The sequence below is a fragment of the Mus musculus genome, chromosome 2, assembly GCF_000001635.26.
Source record: "Mus musculus strain C57BL/6J chromosome 2, GRCm38.p6 C57BL/6J".
NCBI lineage: Eukaryota > Metazoa > Chordata > Mammalia > Rodentia > Muridae > Mus > Mus musculus.
The window spans coordinates 73,283,630-73,305,765 of record NC_000068.7 but is presented as its reverse complement, the minus strand read 5'-3'; the positions used below and the strand labels follow the sequence as shown (position 1 = coordinate 73,305,765).

Below are 22,136 nucleotides of genomic sequence, written 5' to 3'. Positions count from 1 at the left end.
ACACACACACACATTAGAGAGAGATTTATTATGTTAGCTTAGAGGATGTGGTTCAGGTAGTCAAGCAATGGCTATTTCGGGATAGCTGTTTGGTCCATGAGGTTGAGTGTCTCTGCAGTCCTGGAAGATTCTTGGAGAGCAGCTGGTCTTTCTTTAGTCTGCATTGGAATCTTGAAGAAGTTGGATTTAATACGAGCAGTAACAGTATAGAGGAACTTGAACTTGCCAGTAAGAGAGAGTGCCAACAGGCAAAACTCAAAGCATCCTTCTTTGAATTCTTCTTATGTGGGCTGTCACCAGGAGCTGTGGCCCAAGTTTAATAATCTGATCAAGAAAATCCCTCACAGGATTGTCTAGCAGCTTGAGTTTTAGTTGATTCCATATGTAGTGAGGTTGCCAGCCAAGATTAGCATCACAGTGTGTCTTAGTCAGGGTTTTTATTCCTGCACAAACGTCATGACCAAGAAGCAAGTTGGGGAGGAAAAGATTTATTCAGCTTACACTTCCACACTGCTGTTCATCACCAGAGGAAGTCAGGACTGGAACTCAAGCAGGTCAGGAAGCAGGAGCTGATGCAGAGGCCATGGGGGGATGTTACTCACTGGCTTGCTTCCCCTGGCTTGCTCAGCTTTCTTTCTTATAGAACCCAGGACTATCAGCCCAGGGGATGGCACCACCCACAATGGGCCCTTTCCCCCTTGATCACTAATTGAGAAATGCCTTACAGCTGGATCTCATGGAGGCATTTCCTCAACTGAAGCTCTTTTTTCTGTGATAACTCCAGCCTGTGTCAAGTTGACACATAAAACCAGCCAGTACACAGTGTTTAAGCGGTTTATATTTATGTCAAATGATAGGACTGAGGAGAAAGCATGAAGCGTGATAGGCACATGGAAGATGAGAATCAAGTTCTCTAGTGAAGGGATAATGTGGTGGTCACTACAGTTTTCAAATACTTCAGAGAACTAACTCAAGGTCAAGAAAAGATGTTAAAAGTATTACTGATTTACAAACAGTCATCTGTCACTCCAGGCTGATCCCTGTGAGAACCCGTGCTTTAGTCACGTGTGCATCGTCTGGCAGCTTTCCTGCTATGTCTGTCACAGAGCAGACTGGAGTAGTTGCAAACAAACAGACGTAAACATTGTAAAATACCACTTTTACTTTACAGAATAAATTTGCTAATCACTGTCTTAGAAATGTGAAACTTCAGGGCTACAGATAATAGCTCAATGAAAAAACATTTTCACATTGTGTTATCTGGCTTCAATTTGGAGCAGAACAAAAAAATAAAGGAAAAGAAATGTGGGTGGCACAGGCCTGTTTCCAACCTGTGAAAGGTAGAGACAGGGCAAGAAAATGGAAAGCCCAGGCTGAGCTGCCCCGTGTAGCAAAGGCCGCCTGAGCAGCCCTGTGTTTAAACAGGCACTATGCAACAAGGGAGGGAGGAGGAATATTTAAGTGAATGTATTAAAATTAGGGAACCTAAAATTAAACCATGACATAGCTCTTTGTGATATTTTTACTGTTCGTTTGTAAATGACACTTTGTTGTAGGAAACACAGATAGGATTTGGCTTAGATTTTAGACAAAATTTATAATACAAGATTTTAGTATTTACATTGGATTGCCTACCATAAATATAAAATTGCTTTCCCTGGGGATCTTTTTTAAAGTAATTTAGCCAAACAAGGTGGTACATGTTTTAATCCCAGTGCTCTGGAAGCATAAGTGATGCATCTCTGTGAGTTGAGGGCCAGCCTGATGTACACAGCACGTTCTAGATCAGTTCGTTACGTGATAAAGCCCTGTCTTCAGAGTGAAAAAGAAGAAAAGCGGGGTGGAGACCTAAGTGGGATGTTAGGCTGTTGGTATTTGAGAATCAAAATAATGTTTATTATTTCTCAGGTTCGAAATGTAAGGTGTATTAAATGTCACAAGTGGGGCCATGTGAACACAGATCGAGAGTGTCCCTTGTTTGGTCTTTCTGGGATCAATGCAAGTTCAGTTCCTACTGATGGCTCAGGTAGGCATTAGACAAAAGTTATTTGTTTTGGAATTTTGTCAAAGAAGGAAAGATAAATTAACATTTTTATGTACCTGAACTCTCTTGTTGTTCTTGGGTTTAATTTACATTCCCCAAATAGGATGACCAGAGCCAGTGATGTAACTCAGCAGTAGAGGGTTTTGTGTGTCAAGTCTTAGGTTCAGTCCCTAGCATGTCACCCTCCTCCCTGCCTCCCTGCAAAAGGATGATAGGTGGGAAATTCTTCATTGTCTGTGTGAAGTTGGAAGTGCTCTAGAATAGAGTCAGATGTTCCTAGCTAAGTGTCTGTGAACTTTACTTGTTTATTCTTTCCTTGTGATTTTTTGTTTTTGTTTTTAAGTAAAAGCCAAGGTGGCCCCAAACACACTATGTGGCCAAATATGGCCTTGAAACCGTGTGCGTGTGTGTGTGTGTGTGTGTGTGTGTACATGTGTATACATTTGTGTGTATGAATGCAAACGTGTAAATTCCAGAATGAGTGAAGGTCAGGGTACACATGAGGATGTCAGAGGACACTCTGCTGTCATCCAGCCTTGTCCACCACATTGCTTATGACAGGTTATCTTTGTTGTTGGCTGCTGCTTACTCCAGGCTGGCTAGTCTGTACGCTTCCAGGCAGTCTCCTGTCTCCACTTGTATCTTGTGGTAGGCGGACTAGTGTCTTAGCTACTTTTCTATTGCTTCGAATGGGTAATTCCCATTACCAAGGGAACGTACAGAAGAAACACTTAATGTGGGCCTTGCATTTCAGACCTTAGAACCTATGACCATCATGGCGGGGAGCATGGCAACATGCCGAGTGCTGTGGCAGTAGCTGAGCGCTTGCGTCCTTATCTGCAAGTAGGATAGAGAGCTAACTGAAAAGTTTTAATTTCAGCTCCTCAGTACCTTCTTAGTGTTTCATCGAAGCCCAACTCACAATAGGTCACCTCTGTAGCATAAAGCAGGTTACATTACTTACATGACTTTCAGCTCCTGATGTTAAGAATAAGGATAACCCAGATGTGGTAGCACACACCTTTAATCCCAGAACTCAGGAGGCAGAGACAAGTGACTCCGAGTGTGTGAGGTCAGCCTGGTTTACATTCAGAGTTTCAGAACAAGCAAGGCAATATAGAGAAACCCTGTCCCAGAAACAAACAAACAAAAAATAATAGTCTAACTCTGATTTCCATCATTTTTAAAGCAGCTGAAAAACTACTTCCCCCCCCCCTTTGTTCTTTTCTATATTTGGTTTTTTTCCATTTTTTATTAGGTATTTAGCTCATTTACATTTCCAATGCTATACCAAAAGTCCCCCATAGCCACCCACCCCCACTCCCCTACCCACCCACTCCCCTTTTCTATATTTGTAAAAGCACTATATATCCAGTATTGGAGTAGTGGTAAAATAAACAGTTTGACAGACAGCCTTTCTAGAGGCCATTTGAAAGTAGAGATAAAAAAAGAACTTTGAAAACAGGGCTAGGGAGATGTCTCAGTGGGCAAAACACAAGCTTTGTAGTTAAAGATTAGAAGCAACCCAAATGTTATCAGTAAGGAGCTAGTAAACATTTATCTAACACATGTGCAGGAGTGGCCACGTAGCTCCCTGGGAGAGCAAGTGCTCCATGTTACTATTAATTACTGAGATGGTGGCCAGTATCCAGGTAGTTTTGACATGTAAGTGTAGCCCAGGGTTGCCTCAAACTATGACAGTCCTCCTGCCTCAGTGCTAACATTACAGGCTGAACTACCATGCCTGCTTTTTAAAAATTAATTCTTTTAAGACTATAGTTTGTTTGCTTTTTCAAATAATCTTGAACTATGTATTTAGTATTGTACACGTAAGCCAGTAAATTGTGTGTTTTAACTTACAAAAGATACATAATCTACCCATCCATTCTGATGAAAACTGAAGACACAGACAACAGCCCCAACTTTTCAGTCTAGCCAGGAACATAGGCTTGATTATCTCAATTTTCCTATGAGAGAAAGACTGCTACCCAAGGATGACCTTGTGTAAGGATAAGCTTGACCAAAGTACAAAAGGCCAGAAATAAAACCTAAGTACACAGCCGGGAGTGGTGGCTCTCTGGAGGCAAAGGCAGGTGGATTTCTGAGTTCAAGGCCAGCCTGGTCTACAAAGTGAGATCCAGGACAGCCAGGGCTATACAGAGAAACCCTGTCTCAAAAAACCAAAAACAAAAGCAAAAACTTAAGTACAATGAATTTAGCTTGGGTCGCTTTGGATGATTAGAATCAGGTGTAAATGGCTCTCACAGAAAGTAGATTGGCTAGTCATACTGCAGCCTGTATGCAAACCTAATGGTCTAAAGCAGCCATTCTCAACTGGGGGTCAAGGGTGCGGTGACTCCTTTGGGAGTTGAATGACTCTTTCACAGGAGAGACCTAGATCCATTGGAAAACACAGATATTTACATTATGATTCATAGCAGTAGCAAAATTACATTTATGAAGTAGCAATGAACATAATTTTATGGTTGGGGTCCCCACAACATGAGGTGCTGTATTAACGCTCAAAGTGTTAGGAAGCTTGAGCACCACTGGTCTAAGGAAGCACTTAGGTATTTGTCTAAATACTAACTTCCTGGAGCTGGAGAGGTGGCTCAGCAGTTAGAGCACTTACCGCTCTTACAGAAGGCATGGGTTGAGTTCCCAGCACCCAGGTAGTGGCTCACAGTCCATGGTCACTGCATATAACACATTGCCTGCAAAGAGACTACACTGAGGCCCATGCACACATGCACACAGAGATGAATTTGTAAGTATTTGTTTTAGTTTTAGCTTCCAAGCGCCATCAGAGAATGTTCGTAAATCAGAGCGTGCAGAGGGAAGTCCTCTCTACCAGCCCAACGATGCTGTGGTGTGGCTTTGGGAAAGCTGTTATGGGGAGAATTGACGTCTCAGCGTAGTGTATCTGCGTTCTGTGGGAAGGGGAGTAGTTTGGAGGAAAATAAAAGATATACTGAAATAGCTTTTTAAGAGGGGTTGTATTTTCAACATTTCTCATTTTCCCTTGCCACATAATTTAATGGTAGGGAAATAGGCTAGATAAACTTTGAGTACATTGGGTGAGCTAAGGTTCACTGATTTAATCTGGACTGTGAGTCTAATATAAAACCACATATATGTCTGTTAGAACTGAAAGTATACATAGTGAAAATAGTCAATATGTTAATTTGGTAAGATTACAGGTGATTTCTATTTTATATTAAATGTATGATTAATTAAAATTGGAAAAGAAAACTAAAATTTGATCCTCTCAGCGTTGAATGTCCTATGATGGTGTTCAGAACAGTAATATTTTCCCTTATATTCCCATATTAAACTTACTTTCAAAATTATAGGAGCTCAGTTACTAGTGTGCTGTAAAGGCTGTGTTCATAATCAGAAATAGCTAACAGACTGAATTCATTCTTGCCTCAGCCTTTATAGAAATATGGTATTAGGGAAATTTCCATTTGCACTTTTTCCTTCCAAATTGACAAGATGAAAGTACAAGAATAAATACATAGAGACTTTGATTCTGTGTGTCATGTAGACTAAGATTGTCTGAAGGCACTAACTGATTAAATGAAGATAAGAATAGAGTAGGATGTTTCCCCTCTTTGCTCCGATTACATGAACTAACGCAAGTTCCCAGTGGCATTGACTGGGCATGCCTAGGTTATGCCAGTTCCTGAGGAGCTGAGGCAGAAAGATCGAGCTGCATAGTGAGACTCTGAAGGAGAGTCCTGATCTGTGCCTGACGCATTGTCAAGGTTGAGAACCATTTGCTTAAACCACATATAAGAACGATTGAGATTCAACATGATCATATTTATTTCTATTTTCTTAATTTGCAGAATTTATAAAAATCATCAATTTTTATCCTAAGGAAATAATCATGAATATGTCATTAAAATTTTTGTATTGTGCAGAGCAAAAATGCCTAAGTATGCCATAACAAGGTATTAAGTGAATAAATGTGGGTATTAATACCATGGCTTATTTACTGTGCAGCAATTAAAATGACAGGAAGAAACCTGGCTTGCTGGTGCATGCTTTGATCTCAACACTTAGGAGGGAAAGGTGATCAGATCTCTGTAAGTTCAAGGCCAGCCAGGGATGAACAGTGGGACCCTGTCCAGATAAATGATGACACAAAGATTTCTTAGTGATATGGATATTGTTTACAACATTTAGTCAGATAAAAAGACAGGTTATAATACATTAAGAACAGAGTTCAGTGGTAGAGGCCTTGCCTACACTGTATGAGGCCCTGCATTTGAGCCCTAGCACCACTGCACTTGTAATTAATTACTTAATTAAGCAGTAGTTAAACTGTATTTCTTCTTCATAAGCTTGGAATGAAATGCATAATTTAGAAAACGTGTTGGAAGAAAATAGATCAAAATGTTAACATTGCTATTATTTGACTGATAGAATTGCCTAAGATACTTTGCCCTATACATCTTCTTTTTTATATCTCCAACAGTGAAAATAAATCACATTTCAGATTTTTTAAATGAATATTGTTTGAGAAGAATTAAAAATTATACATAGGGGATTGGGTATTTTACATCACATTGCTCCATTAACAAACAGTGCCTTTAAAGTCTGACCTGAGTTTAATGCTAGCACTTAATGAAAGCTAACAGGAACTCTTAAAAGCTCCTCAAAAACAGAATCCAAACACTGCTATATCAAGTAGAAGACAAACAATGGCTGTGTGTTCTGAATTTGAATGCAGTAAAAAATAAACTGACCGATTTCCTAATCCACTTGCTGATTCAAGCTAAAAAACGTCTTTTCATTTAGAAAAAAAATCACCTATTGAATAATGTCCCGCCAGTGAATAGAGATTATTTTTGCAATAAGGCAATTTCAGTGGATGTGGTTATCATGGGATAATCACACCCCTGGGGTACAGCCTTGTGCCTGTAATCTCCCAGGAGTGTAATTATTTCATGATAACCGCACCCCCTGGTGTTCCATTATTTCTATTATGAAATTCGTAGTATAGTATATAAAGTAACTTACTTTGATCACTGGAAACTGCAAGGTGCTGTTGGAATATTCCAGCTGTGAGGTTTACAGAGACCAGCTATAAGATTTGCTTCTCCTTTACAGAGTTAAATTAGGCAATCAAAATGCTTCTTTGGGCTAAGCTGGTTTAGAATATCTTTTCTGCTGATAAGATCATCTTAAGTTTGTAAGTTTCCATCCACTTCAGACACATCAAAATTACCTCCAAAACTTGTAAGCTTCAGCGGTGATGTCTTATAAAACATGTCTCATACAGTATAACTAAGTGGCTAGCCCACATACGTAGTCTATAGCGGGTAGCTTTTTTTTCTTTCTAACAGTGGTCATGTGGCCCAAGCCTGGCTTTCCCTGATAAGTAGCCAAGAACTCTGGTTCTTCTGCCTCCACCTCCTGAGTGCTGGGATTCCAGGCGAGAGCCATCCCTCCTGGTGCACGCAGTGCTGGCGACCAAGCTCAGGCCTCCATGCATGCTGGGAAGCACTCTGCCCAGACCGACACTTTTATTCTTACCATTGACTCTTAACTTTTAACTTATAATTAAACTTCTTTTGAAAAAGTAGAGTGGTTTTTCATCATCTTTATTGAGCTACAATTTCAAATGAACAATTCAGTTCTATGGCTTTTAATACATTTTCAGAGTTCTATATCTGCAGCAGTCAATTTTAGGACATTTTCAGTACACCAAAAAGAAACTTACCCTTTAGCTTTCATTCACCGTTTAGTTCTCATGGAAGGCAGCCACTGGTCTCTGCTTGAATAATTTTTAAGTTTTGTTTTTCCTTCCCGGTCCTGCTCCCAGAACGACCCCTCTGAGACTGATTATTGATTATCCAGTGCCGAGGCCATAAGCTGTAGCTCAGTCCCTGATCATGTGCTGGTTCATTACTTCTCTGTAGCCCCGGCCTGCTTCTCAGCATCTCCCAGGTCATCTGCCTGTTGGTTTATGTCCGTCTCTGTGGTCCATCTCTCTTTTCTTTCTGAGTCTCCTTTTTTCTCTCATTATTTCCCAGAATCCTCTCTCTTCCTGCCAGTGTCCCACCTCCTATTTCCTACTTCAGCTCATTGTCATCAGCTTTTTTATTGACAGGTGATGCTTATAAGAGATTCTCTCTACAGGTCTCATTTGTGTCCGTAGACTTACCTGTTTTGGGGTAGTCCACTCTTTGATGGAATAGAGTTTACTATTATGCTTAACACACAGTAGATGGATGGTCATATTATAAAACTTCCAGCCCAAAAGAAATACGTTTGTGTGTAGTTAACTGTAAAACAGTGGGTCAGGTTGTCTTCATGAAATAAAAGAATGAAATTCTATTTCTTAAAAGAATGAAATTCTATTTCTTAAATGCTTACTTTTCCTAGATAAGATTTTGCATATCCTTGCTTGTTTGACTTTTAGGCTTCTGTCTTTAGGATGCAGATGTTAGCCCTATGTAGTTGCTGTGTAGAGGGCTGAAGCACTCTAAGGAGCTAATGCCAACCTGCTTCAGCCTGCTTCTTAGCCACCCATCACACCCACCACTTAATTTAGCCCTTTACCAGTTCTGAAAGTAATTGAACCAGTCCTAAATCTCTGGTAATGCCAGTCACTGGCTTTTAGTGTTACAGATCAGTAAAATGCACCATTTAGAAATGGTCAACTTTGTTATTATTGTAAATGTACTATATGATCATATGTGTTTTCCATTTTAGCCTGATAATATGATTGGTGAGATACATTAATTGATTTTATACATTTAGCTTTTTAGCAGATTGGATCCAGAACTCACTGGGGAGTTCTGACCAACCTCAAACTTTAGATTCTCTTGCTTTGGCTCTCAAGTACTACAGGTGCTTATAGCACCCCCGCTACAGTGCATACAGCACCCCCAACTACAGTGCATACAGCACCCCCAACTACAGTGCATGCAGCACCCCCAACTACAGTGCATACAGCACCCCCAACTACAGTGCATACAGCACCCCCAACTACAGTGCATGCAGCACCCCCCGCTACAGTGCATGCAGCACCCCCCGCTACAGTGCATGCATTACCCCCAGCTACAGTGCATATAGCACCCCCCCCAGCTACAGTGCATACAGCACCCCAACTACAGTGCATACAGCACCCCCGCTACAGTGCATGCATTACCCCCAGCTACAGTGCATACAGCACCCCCCGCCCCCCGCTACATGAATCAATTTTCAGATGTTAAACCAGCCTTAAGTATCTGGATTAAACACCACTTGGTTATGGTATAAGTTGTTACAATCATTTGCTAATGCGTTATTAAAAATTTATATATTTGTATTTGTGAGAAATACTGGCTTGACATTTTTGTTTGTTTGTTGTTATTCTTTTATATTCTCCTTTAGATGTTTGATAGATTTGGCTAGTGCATAGATCTAGGTCTGAAGCTTTTTAGCTTCAAAGGTCATTATTATTATTTATCAAAGTGCTTTAATTGAATGAGTGTCCTTAGATTTTTGTCTTCTAAGGCATTTGGTTTATTTTAAAACTCTATGACACAGAATTCTTTATCATGTTCCTTTATTACTTTTCTAATACACCTGGGATGTGTAGTGATGTCCCTTCATTCTTTCCTATTATTAGGTATCAAATCTCTCTTTACTTGCCTAGCCTGGCTAGAGCTTTTTCAGTGTTAGTGGTCTTTCCAGAAAGCAGATTTCAGTGTGGTGAGTTTTTCTCTCCTGTTTATTCTGTGTTTAGTTTGTTGTTCCTTAGGGCAAAGCATTTGATTTTGGATTGGGCTTTTTTGAGATGTTGCAGATCTAACCATGGCCTTAGCATGTACTAGCTAAATGCATTTTCGTTGAGCTACATATACACCTCTAGCCCCAGAACTGATGTAAACATGTTTTCCTACATCCATTCATTTTGTGTGTGTGTGTGTGTGTGTGTGTGTGTGTGTGTGTGTGTGTGTGCACATAGGTGGAGGTCAGAGGCCAGCTTGGGGGTGGGGGTTGGAAGGAAGCAGGTCAGTTGCCTCCTACTATGTGTTTACTGGGGTGAACCTGGGTCTTTAGGCTACAAGGACCTTTACCCACTGAGCCATCTTACTGCCTTGTGGAATTAATTTTAAATCTTTCTTATTTCCTAAAATGTGCATTATAGTACAGTCATCTCTCTAAGCATGTGTTTTACTGTATCCTGTGATTTTTTTGGTAAATTTTATTGCATTGGTTTAGGTTTTTTGGTGTTTTGGGTTTTTTCTCTATGTAGTGATTTCTGAAACTAAACCCAAGTTAGGTCAGAACATCTCAAAAAGACCTAAGACCTTGATCTAAGACAGCAGGTGCTTCAGGGCTGGGAGTTTCCAGACTACTCACCAAAACCACTGCCAGTCAGGAGTGCTAACTCACAGAACTCAGGAAGCATTCTTCTTAGGACTGAAGGTTATAGCAGAAAGGATCCACGGAAAGCAGGCCAGCACTGATGAGCCTTGTAGCACACGGCTTGATAACAAGCACAACACTTCTGCTGTGCTTCCTGCAGAAAGGCCTCCCTCCTGTGTACTGATAAAGAACGATGTGCTACACATGTGAATGGCCAGGGAGTTCAGTTTTATAGATTTGGTCGTGTTCCATGATTGAACTCGTCTCCAGCCCCTCCCCATCCTTCCCGCAGCGCTGTGATCACCAGGCTCAAAGCTGATCATGTGGTTTGTCTTCCTGACATGTCCAGCCACCATCCCTAGCCACTCCGTAACCTGAGCTATCTTGACTCACCTTAGTGACATAAACTGTTCTATCGACTGTGCTTGGTTAGTTGGTTGGTTTTCTTAAGCTATTATTTGTGGAGTTGCATCTCTCCTTTCACCTTATGTGGGTCCCACTGGTCAAACTCAGATTATCAAGCTTGCATAGCAAGAGTTGCCAATCTTGAATCCATCTCACCAGGCATCTACTTTTTGTATAGTTGACAAGTTTCAAATATGGAGATGCTTTCTCCAACTAGAGATGAAAGCCAGCCAAATTCTTTTAGAAGACAGCTGTTATGTTTTTATTTTCCTCAAATCAGAATACGTTTCTACTCTCTCCTGACACCTCCTTGCTGTGTGTTGTTTACAAGTCTGTTCCTTTACCTCCAAATATTGTTCTGCTGTTCTGTTATAGATTTATAGTTTACATTTTGTGATCTGGGAGTCGGCCTTGTACAGTTTCCATCCCTTTTCATTTGTTCAGCTATGTGGCCCAGAATATTTACTGTTTGGTGACTACCATAGATAGGTGTGAGAAAAGCATATATCTCTCTTACTGGATAAAACCTATACGTGTTAGCTAGATCAGCTGCATGGATGAGTCCACTGTCACTTCCTGATTTTCTGCCTGCTGGATCCATCAACTGGTAGAAGGATGTCAAAGCCTCAAAAAGTGACTTTGCCTATTTCTAGAAAAAGAAAAAGAAAAAAATATGTCTATTAGTTTTCCTTCCCATTTTTTGATACTCTGTCATTAGGCATGTACAAACTTCTGGTCCAGTGTCTTCTCTTTCTGTGGATCTGGATGTAGAACTCTTAAGCTACGTCTCCAGTTCCATGTCTGCCTTCATGCCACTGTGCATTACTATTGTCCATCATAAGAATGGACTAAGCCTCTGAAGCTGTAAGCAAGCCCAAATTAAATGCTCTCTTTTATAAGAATTGCCATGGTCAAAGTCTCTCTTCACAGCACTAGTCACCTTAACCAAGAAACTTGCTTTGAACTCTGTAAGTGCTAAATTAGTGTTGATACTCTAGCTTTTTTTGGTTACTGTCAGCATGATATGCCCCTTTCTCCATCCTTCTCTCTGAAGAGCTACTTTTAATATATCCTGTAAGTCTAAACTATATTAATTTATCCTATGAGTCTAGCTCCAAACAAATTCTTCATTCATTTACTTGATCTGAGGTTTTCACTTCTCAGTGAATTTTGAATTCTTTGTTGGTGGCTTTTTCTTTCAACACTTTAAGTCAGCCTCTTTCCCCATCTCCTTCCCACTCCCTCCCCTTCCCTTAATGAAGGTTAGACCCGAGGCTTGTGTGTACTCATCGTGCTCTCTGCCATAGCCCTAACTAACTCAGCCGTCTACTTTGCATAGTTTTTTTTCCATTTTAGTTTCTCTTTATTTAGATTTATTTCTCTTTTTTCATGAGTATTTTGCCTGCATGTATACCTGTGCACCTCATGTGTGCATGGTGGCTGCAGAGGTCAGATGATGCTGTTAGATTCTCTGGTACTGGAGTTAAAGGAGGTTGAAAGCCACCATATGCTGGAAACCAAATCTAGGTCCTCTGCAAGAGCAAGTGTGCTTAACCTCAGAGCCAGCCCTCCAGCCCCTGAAAGTCTACTGATGCCAGCAAATTGATTATAGTCTTATTCTATCAATAAATGTCTCTGCTTCTTGTTGAAGGCATGTCTGATACTAATGGAGGATACAAGTCTCATAATCTCAAAGGGTGTTTTGAATCTCAGAACACAGTCCTGAGTCTCTGTGTATGTGCATGCACACACATGAGCCCCACAGACCCTTCTGTCTCCCTCCTGGTGCTGGGATTACAGACGTACAGCACCACACCTCAGCCTTTTACCTGAGTACTAGAGATCTGAGCTGATGTCCTCATGTGTGCCTGCAGGCACTTTATTGACTAAGCTGTCTCCTGGCCCCATTAAGTCTCATTTCTATAACCCTCTTAAAGTTCATTCCATCCACTACTGTCAAGTAAAGGAAATTAGTTTGTGGTTATCTGGGTAAAGAATGAAATTTAGTTTATCTTGTGAATACTAATTCTTCTGCGCAAACCAAACTTGGCAAACACTGTGAACCTTCACCCTGTTCCACTCAGCAGGCCCTGCTTTCACCCTTTCCTAACCCTCTCAAGTCGGAAAAGGATCCTGAGTTTTTAGTTTTATCCTGGAATATTTTTTTTTCTGAAATAGGGCCTGTGTCTTAACATTTTCTATCTCCATTGCCTTTTTCAGTGTACATGTTTAGCAGGTAAAAGTTTATTTAGCAAGTGTGTTAATGGAGAATTTCCCTAACCATTCAAAACGTCAAAGGTTATCATCTATCTCTTCTAAACATTTTATAATAGGAAGTTGTATTTTCCTATGAACTAATTTTCTCAAAAATATTACAAGCTTGAAGATAGAAACAGGACTCTCCTAAAGTCTTAGTAAGACAGATCTTAAAAATCATTTTCTATGTTGTGTCTGAAGTTCATATTCTCCATGCAACACTCCCCTTATAGAAGATCTTTAATGTATAGATACAGTTTAGAGTCTGTAGAACCACCACTCCATAATCACTCCTGACTAAATGTACTGTTATAAGTTGTTTGATGAGCAGGGTTCACTTTATAGTCTTGGCTGACCTGGAACTTGCTATGTAGACCAAGGTGGCCTCTAGTTCGCAGAGATCTGCCTGCCTCTCCCTCCCAAGTGCTAGCATTGAAGTGTGCACCACACACACACACACACACACACACAGCCTCTTAGAAATGTCTAAAGTTAAATGCACTACTCTTGAGTGTCAGACTTGAGTTTGGCAGATGAGTGCACCTGCTAACTACATCCTCAACAAGACAAGAGACTGTTACCTTCACCCTAGAAAATGCCTGGCTGCCCTTTTCAGTTGGCTTCCTCTCATAGCACTAACTTGTAACTCTTTACTTGTTCTTGAACTTCATGCATAGTCTCCCCTCCCCCTCCGGTTCTTTGAGACATATAGCGCAGGCTGGCTCCTGTGCAGCCATTGTGTAGCCATGGATGACCTTAATTGATCTGTTGCTTCAGTATCCCAAATGATGGTATTACAGGTGTACACTACCATGTCCAGTTGTCCAGTTTCTGGGTTGCTAGGGATCAGACCAGTCTTCATATGTACCAAGCAAGACTATACCAGTAGCCCTCAGTGTATTGTTTCTGAGGCTCACAGATAACCAGAGCATTTGTATTCCTGTAATTAATTTAAAGGGAATAGCAAGTTCTGATGCTTCATGGTCTCACAACACAGAGGAATCTGACACTCCTTTCAGCTTATGAATTAGCTTTACATGTGCGTTAAGTTGGAAATATAAAAAATAAAAATATCAAATATGTCCTACATCTTTATATTTATTCAGTAAGACACGGTTGTTTTTAAAAAACAGTAATTTTGACTAGCATACAATAGGATAGTTTGATATTTCCTCGCCTTTGTAATTTTTGGCCACATGAGTGTTTAATTTTCCTTTACATTCTGTGTCTTACTAGAGACTGGTAGCTTCTTCAGCATGACCCTTGGGGTAAGGGCAGTAAGGAGCCCTATTGTCTCCAGCCTCCCTAAGATGAACTGGCAGTGTGTCAGGAAAAGCCTGAGGATGGCACAGCTGAGTACAGCTCAGTACAGTTGGTTCTTGCATAACCTTTAGAAAAATCATACATAGAACATCCCCGTCTTTATAAATAAACATCACCCACACACGTTATTAATAGCCTTGTTCACTTTTCCCTGGGACTTACGCTCCATGCTCCTGCTGCATTCCCTGCTCTTTTTATTGTTATTGTTTAAGTTAGCATACAAAGTAGTGAGTTTCATTAGGACATTTTTGTAATATATGCCGTTATATCCTGTTTTGTTTAATTGTTGTCTCTTTTTTGCCCCCCTTTTAGTTTTGGGGGGTTTTTTTGTTTGTTTGTTTGCTTTTTAAGATAAGGTTTCTCTGTATCTCTAACTGTCCTGGAACTCACTCTGTAGACCAGGCTGGCCTTGAACTCAGAGATCTACCTGCTTCTGCCTCCCAAGTTGCTGGGATTAAAGGTGTACACCACCATACTTGGCTTCCATTTTAGTCTTCTTAAAAAGACAACTTTTGATAAGCTTTCTAGATATGTTCTCAGTGTGCATATATGAGTGCCGGCATATCCATATATGTATCGTGTTCATGCCTACTTCCCATGCAGGCCAGAGGGCATAGATGATCCCTTGGCTTGGTTGATGAAAGCCTCTGTGTAGATTCTAGGACCCACATTCTCTGCAAGAGCAGCAAGATACCTGAGCCGTCTCTGCAGCCCCTCTGTGCCTGAGCTGTCTCTCCAGCCCCTCTGTAAGCTTTCTTAAAAGCAAAATTGTTATGGTATAGTAAGAAATTGGATGTAAGTATGAGATATTGTCTGATAGTTCCCACTAGCTAGCTCTCTGTTGAATAGTGTACTATAACTAGTGTCCCTGTTATATAGTGTATGCCCTTGTATGGCGTAAAGGGGAGACCAGTGATTGTCTAGATGCACACAGGCAGTCTCACTTCAGGAAAGGACAGAAAGATATCCAGGTGCCTGTGAGTCAGGGAGACAGGAGTCCCAGGTCATTCTCAGCTACACAGCAGGTTCAAGGCCAGCCTGACCTACATAAGGTCCTGTCTCAATGCCCTTGCTCCCTTCCTGAAAAAGATTCTGCTTCATGGAAGTGGTGGTGCTGTGGACGCAGCTAATGTGATAAAGTGGGGGAGGCAAGAAGTGAGTGCTGCCAGCGCAGGCATTGTGGCAAAGGCCTGTATTTGAGCATGCTTGTTGAGTGGTCTGTTTATCAGTGTGTCTGCTTGCCAGGAGCTATAGTATTGAGACCTGATCCAGAGTATGCTCAAAGGAGAGAACCCTATGTACACAAACATAGGTTTATGTGTTTTTTAACAATGTACACACACATGCATACATGTTTATTGTTTCTGTTTTGACTTTTCAAGGAGCTAGAGTGAGTTTTGTCAACATAATTCTGCATAGCCTCTGTCACAGTGACATGGAAAGTATAAAAATGTCTTGCTAAATATATCTTAATTAAACCTGCCTTGTCACATCTTCTAAACCAAGAACTTTAAACCTCAAGCTTTTGACGGTAGGAGATTTAAGTACAAAAACACTGGAAGAGCGCTTGCCTCTGGGCTGGCAGGCCGTGCACAGTGGCAGGGGAGTTGACTAGCAAGTCCAGTTCAGTTCCCAGTACAAAGATGACTGTCACCATCCAGTACCACTAAAGCTGATGGCCTGAGCTTGATCCCTAGAAGCCACAGGTAGGAGGAGAGACCGACCTCTCAGACTGTCTTCTGACTGTCACACTTGTACACACCTATACATAATTTCAGAAAATTCTTCTAAGCACTTTTATAATTTGGAAGAATATAAGATAGTTGAGAGCAGTGGGTGCTGTTGATAGTGAGGACTTTTGTTGAGCGAGTGACTGAGCACTGTTCTTAACAGTCCTACATTGTGGAAGGGCATGCTAAGACAGGAATGCTTGTTTCATAATCTTATTTCTGTCACACAGGAAAAATCATTTTCAAGTAGTTAGAAAGACATTGTTTCTAAAATATTAATTATCCATCCTGTAATGAAGATTATTAAAAATTTAATGTAACATCTTACGCTAAGAGCCAGGCTCCTCATCCTTACCATGTTTGCCTTTGTCTGTGTTTCTGGGGACCCAACCCAGAAACCCCTTCAGGCTGGGCAGGTGCTCTGTCTAGCCTTGAGCTCCAATATGTGGCTTTCTGCGTTTGTCTTATGTCAATTAAAGTTGACAAGAAAAATATAATTTTACTAATAAGGCCCATTTATGCTTTATATAATTATGTTCCTACAGATGAAACTTGAAAAGCAACCTAAGTGGAGTCTTGTTTCTTATTAAAAACTGTTAGTTGTATGAGTGGCTTTATGCCATCCTGAGGCATTTAATACTTAAAATTCAAATTTTATTTAAGGTTTTATTAATGCTAGCAAGCAAAATTTTAAAAACGATCCATAGAAATTAGTTTTAACCCCCATAGTCCAGTCATGGGTGATGCCCCACCCCCACCATTATATGCCTCATCCCTAGAACACAGAGCAGCGGGTGTACAGTTAGTTCTTGGTAATCCTAAAAGAACAGGAGGCCTGTTACAGGGAGGGATCAGTCTGCCTAAAATTGTCTCATCAGAACTGCTGTGATGAGTGAAGAGACTTGAGCCATGCTGACTTCTGCTTTGCAGAGTAACATGTAGCTGAGCACTGAAATAAGTGGCAGAAGACCCAACCGGAAGGGAAAGAACAAACGGTTTGATCAACAAACTTGGAATCTCTTTCTGGGTGCTTTGTCTGTCCCCACCTTCTCCTGTGAAATGTTTGCTGGCAGCAGTTCTCTCCCCACATTATAGTTCTATCATAGATGTGTCATCTGAGACCGTGTGTTATCACCTGGTTTGTGATCTGCTTGAGAAGCAAAATGTGATGAGAATAAAGGGAGGGAGGAAAGAGTTTCTCCTACCCTGAGTCCCAAGGCTTTGAAAAGGGAGCCAACCTTTACATTTTTAAAGATATTTCATTAGTGCATATTATGTGGCCATAAAGCAGCTCAATTTCCAGCTTGGGATATTGTTGCACAAGTGACAACAGCAGTCTGCAGAAAATATAAAATACACACACTGAGAGCTAGCCTGAAGTGATTTGTCACCAACCCTAGTCACTAGAAGTGTCAAATTCCAGGTACATAGATAAATGAAATTAACAACTGAGTGTGTGTGTGTGTGTGTGTGTGTGTGAGAGAGAGAGAGAGAGAGAGAGAGAGAGAGAGAGAGGGGGAGAGAGAGAGAGAGAGAGACCACAAACACATGGTAGTTTATTCAGTATTGATGTTTGATTTTTTTTTAATTCTTACTGAGAATAACCAGTAAAGTTTAATTGTAGTTTTTCATTATTTTGTTGCAATTTTATACTAAAAACTTCTAAGTGGACATTTCAATATGACAGAGTTACATAAGCCAAGCATCTCCATGCACATAAGGAAAAATGCAATTATTTTCTATTCTGAGTCTCCAGACTGCTGTTTTAGAAAATCATATCTGATTATTTGCTCAGCAGAAGATTATTGAGTTGATTTAGCTGTGATTTTACTTAACAAAGCTTCAACTGCATTCCTACTGCGGAGTCCAAAAAAGGTAGAGAGAGATAAATGATACATTCAAACTGTGATTTTTGTGAACAGGGCCGTCGATGCACCCCTCGGAGCTAATAGCGGAGATGAGAAACAGTGGGTTTGCACTGAAACGAAATGTACTGGGGAGAAACTTGACCGCAAATGATCCATCACAGGTAATGATCTTTTTATCAGTAAGCTGAAAATGTCTGGAAATCTAAATGTGATTGCTTGTGAATTGCTACTTAATGTTTTCCAATATGCATATATCCATAGGAAAGTGAGAGCGAGCAAAGAAAATGCTTTAAATGTATTTTGATTTTGCTTCTTTATTACTTTAACCTAAGTGAGAAACTGTTTATAAACCTATATTTTAATAAATGAAATGGCTCCTTTGGGTTTATGTGGATAAAACGTCTAACTGAACTGGTGATAGGATTGTTTGTTCCTTCCTGCTAACACACCCTTGAAATGGCATCAAATGGAGCCAATAGAAAGAACTCTATAAACAGCTCCCTAAGCATTATAGAAAATCCTTATTTATTAAACTGTTCACAAATTCAGAAAGTTAAGGGTTTTTCAACTTACTGCATTTTATGCATGTAAGAGCCTGTGTATGTGTGTACCTGTATGAGCATGCTGTGTGTGTGTGTGTGTGTGTGTGTGTGTGTGTGTGTGTGTGTGTGCGCAAATTAAGAGGAAAACTTAATTAAGAGGAAAACTTGGAGAAGTCAGTTCTCTCTACCATGTGCTCATGATGCTTGGTGGCAAGTGCTCTTACACACTGAGCCATCTCACTGGCCCTGGTTTGAGTAGGAAAGGATGTTTTATTGCATATTTGATAATAAATAACTGTAATTGTAAAGTTAAAGTTACTGATACTTTTATCTAAGTTTCATGGTCTTTTTTTAGTCCAGGTGTCTACTTCTGGGGCTGGTAGCCAGTGCTGTGTGCATGTTAGACAAGTGTTATTATGGAGCTATAGATGCTTCAAGATGCTTAGTTTTATATTTCATTAAACTAAAGATGCTGTATTGAGACAGTGTTTGTGAGTGTTGAGGAGAGAACAGAAGCCTACTGAAAAGCTTCTGTCTGCATTTATCTTTTATTTCCTGATAGTTTCCAAGAATTGTAAAGCAGCTGTAAACCTTGCATCCCACCTTCACAGGTAGAACATACCTGTTTAAATCTTCTAATCCCCCCCCCCCCACACACACACACACACACTTCCCAGTCCAAGTACCACTCCATGTCTGGTATGTCTCTAACAGAAAACTCTCCGTTACGTTACAAGTGTTTTCTTTTCTATCTACTAACTAACTCATCTAAAATCTAGCACTTGGATGTCTTTGTTGACTCAGGACTATGTCGCAAGTGACTGTGAAGAAGACCCTGAAGTTGAGTTCTTAAAGTCGCTCACCACCAAGCAGAAGCAGAAGCTCCTCAGGTAGCTGAGGAGACTGTGGGATCTGTGGGATGTGGGATCTGTGGGATGTGGGATCTGTGGGATGGCTTTGTCTCTGGGTTCCCTGGGCTCTGCAGTCAGCGCTTATGCAGAGAGAGAGCTCGGGTGCCTGGATCGTGTATTGCACGGTTTGATTGATTCCTCGGCGTAGTAAAACAAGTTTTGTCTTTTCAATAGTAAGAAAATTAGTGTTTGCATCCTCAGATTATACTCCTAAGTTATTGTAGCTTTCAGAGTGTTTAATTTGAAAGTAGATATATTTGTAGCTTTTCCTTTTCTTAATAAATCTATATATATCTTTACATACCACTTGTTCTTGGAAAATATTTTTTCTGGTTTTTTTTCTTTTTTAAATTTTGTGAAGTTTTATGAGGAATACATATGAAAGAATGTTTAAATTTATAATAATGTTTAAGTTTGTTAAACATAGTGCATGTGGGCTAAAGAATTCAGGAATTATGCACTGAGTCCAATAGAGGGCGCTCACCATGTTTCAGTAAATGGAAAATGGTATGCAGAGCCGGGTGCAGAGACTGGAGTCTCACAGTAACTCAGCTTCCATCTAAACAGTTTATCTTCCCAGACTGAAAGTTCATAAAACAGTGGGGTTGCTCTATTTCTAAAACTAGATAGTTGATGAGAACTAGTAGGTAACTATTTTATATAATAAAACATCAAAGTATATCCTAAATCAGAACGTATAGACAATCCTTAGGTTTAATAATTAATGTTGTTTTGGTTTGGTTTTGATTTGATCAAGACAGAATTTCTCTCTAGCCCTGGTTTTCCTGGTACTCAATCTGTAGACCAGGCTGGCCTTGAACTCACAGAGATCTATCTGCCTCTACCTCCCAAGCACTGAGATTAAAGGTGTGTACCACCACTGCTGGGCAATAATGTTCATTAATATTTCTGCACTTAAAACATACATACAAGATTGACTGTGCATAGGTTCGATTAATGCTGCACATCTTTCCCAGGTTTTCTTTAATCCGAGAAGCATTTTATTTAGAGTGCTAAGTAGTTTCATGCTCTGACTCGATGTCAGTATTTTATCAAAAGGATAAGGATTCCCAGGGAAGCATAGTTAGGACGCTGGCTTAATTTACATTCTGTTCAGTGTCTACATGCCTGAATAGTTTAAAAGAAAGAAAGTGGTTTATCATTAAATAAAATAAATAATGGGTTCAGATGTGGACACCATTTTTAGTAGCATTTAAGAAGATATAGTCTGTTAACAGTTTCTTTTTTGTTGATGAAAGAACTATTTCTTTCCAACTACAGGAAATTGGATAGACTTGAAAAGAAAAAAAAGAAAAAGAAAAGTGATAAGAAAAAGAAGAAGTTACAGAAGAGCAAAAATAAACACAAGAAACGTAAAAACAAATCCCCTTCCTCTTCCTCCTCTTCCTCCTCTTCCTCCTCTTCCTCCTCCTCCTCCTCCTCTTCCTCTTCCTCCTCCTCGGAGACATCAGATAGCAGCAGTGAGAGTGATAACAAAGAAAAGAAAAGAGAGAAAGAGAAGAGGAAGAAGAAGAAGAAAACCAAATGTTCTGAAAGTAAATCCAGTGACTGTAAGGAGGACAAGCCTAAGAACATGCTTTACGAAGAACTTTCCAGCAGTCACAGTGACAGGGGAAAAGCCCAGGAAAAATTAAGGTTTCCAAAACAAGAGAGTTCTGGGGAGAATAGCATGTGGGTCCATTCTGCTTCTGACCGGACATCCAGAAGCCACCGGCACAGTCCAGAGAAGAAAGGGTCTGACAGAAATCGGGGAATCCGAAGTCGGAGCCGTAGCCGGGCTGAGAGCAGCCGGCGAAGCAGAAGCAGGAGTCCTTACCGTCAGAAGCACAGGGAGGTGAGGAGCCGGCCACACCGGAGCCCTAGTGAAGAGCAGAAGGGAAGAAAGGGCACCAGAAGCCATGGTGAAGGTGACCATAGAAGAGAGCACGTGCGCTGAGCGCCCAGGAGATAAAGGGAGAGGCAGCAGGCTCAACAGAGCTTCGGAGCAACCACCTGGGCATCAAGGACATCTTTAGCAAGGGCTAACATACACATTGTTATCTAATAAAAAAAGTCAATTCATTTTCCATCTCTGTAAACTGTTGTTTCAAGTATTAAAGCACTGTTGTACCACAAGCTTAAGTTTGCAGATATTTGCAGGGAATTTAGGGTATACAAGTAGTTTTTGTTTTGTTGTTGTTGTGGTGGTGGTGATGGTGGTGGTAGTGGTGGTTTTCTTGTTGGTAGTTGTTTCTTCTGCCTTATACCAGATTTAAAATATGTACGTAATTGTGTGATTTTGTTGTTGTTTTGAAACACCATTAAAACAGTGACAGAATCTTGAATAATTATCAATTCAAATTTGTTATTTTAAGATTTGAATATGCTTGAAGCAAAATGTAATCATTGTTGAAACTGACTAGGGTGAATAAAATACTGGATATCAAAAAGCATGTCCTTAAGACTTTAAAAGTATGATATTTATAATTGGATGTCCTGTTATTTGTCTATGTTGGCAAACAAAATCACTTCAAACTTAACAGTTGTGAAAATCAGAATTCTGGCATGGGTCTCACTAGGATAAGATGAAGGCATGGGTAGAATGTCTTCCTTCAGAAAATCCATGGTGCCCAGTTTTGGTGGTTGGCTCCCTTTTCTAACGAAGAGAACTCCCCTGTTTCCAAGTC

At 40.4% G+C, this 22,136-nt stretch overlaps 1 protein-coding gene across 1 annotated transcript in view; it reads left to right on the top strand.

Annotated features, from left to right (window-relative positions):
* Cir1 (corepressor interacting with RBPJ, 1) overlaps window positions 1–21,894 on the top strand; it is a 28,721-nt gene extending 6,827 nt beyond the window's left edge. Inside the window, exons 7-10 of the mRNA NM_025854.3 lie at window positions 1,909–2,026; window positions 18,051–18,157; window positions 19,343–19,428; window positions 20,731–21,894. Coding sequence (NP_080130.2) covers window positions 1,909–2,026; window positions 18,051–18,157; window positions 19,343–19,428; window positions 20,731–21,406 — 987 coding nt within the window. The 3' untranslated portion in view covers window positions 21,407–21,894. The remainder of the gene's footprint in view (window positions 1–1,908; window positions 2,027–18,050; window positions 18,158–19,342; window positions 19,429–20,730) is intronic.
* Window positions 21,895–22,136: the final 242 nt, after the last annotated feature.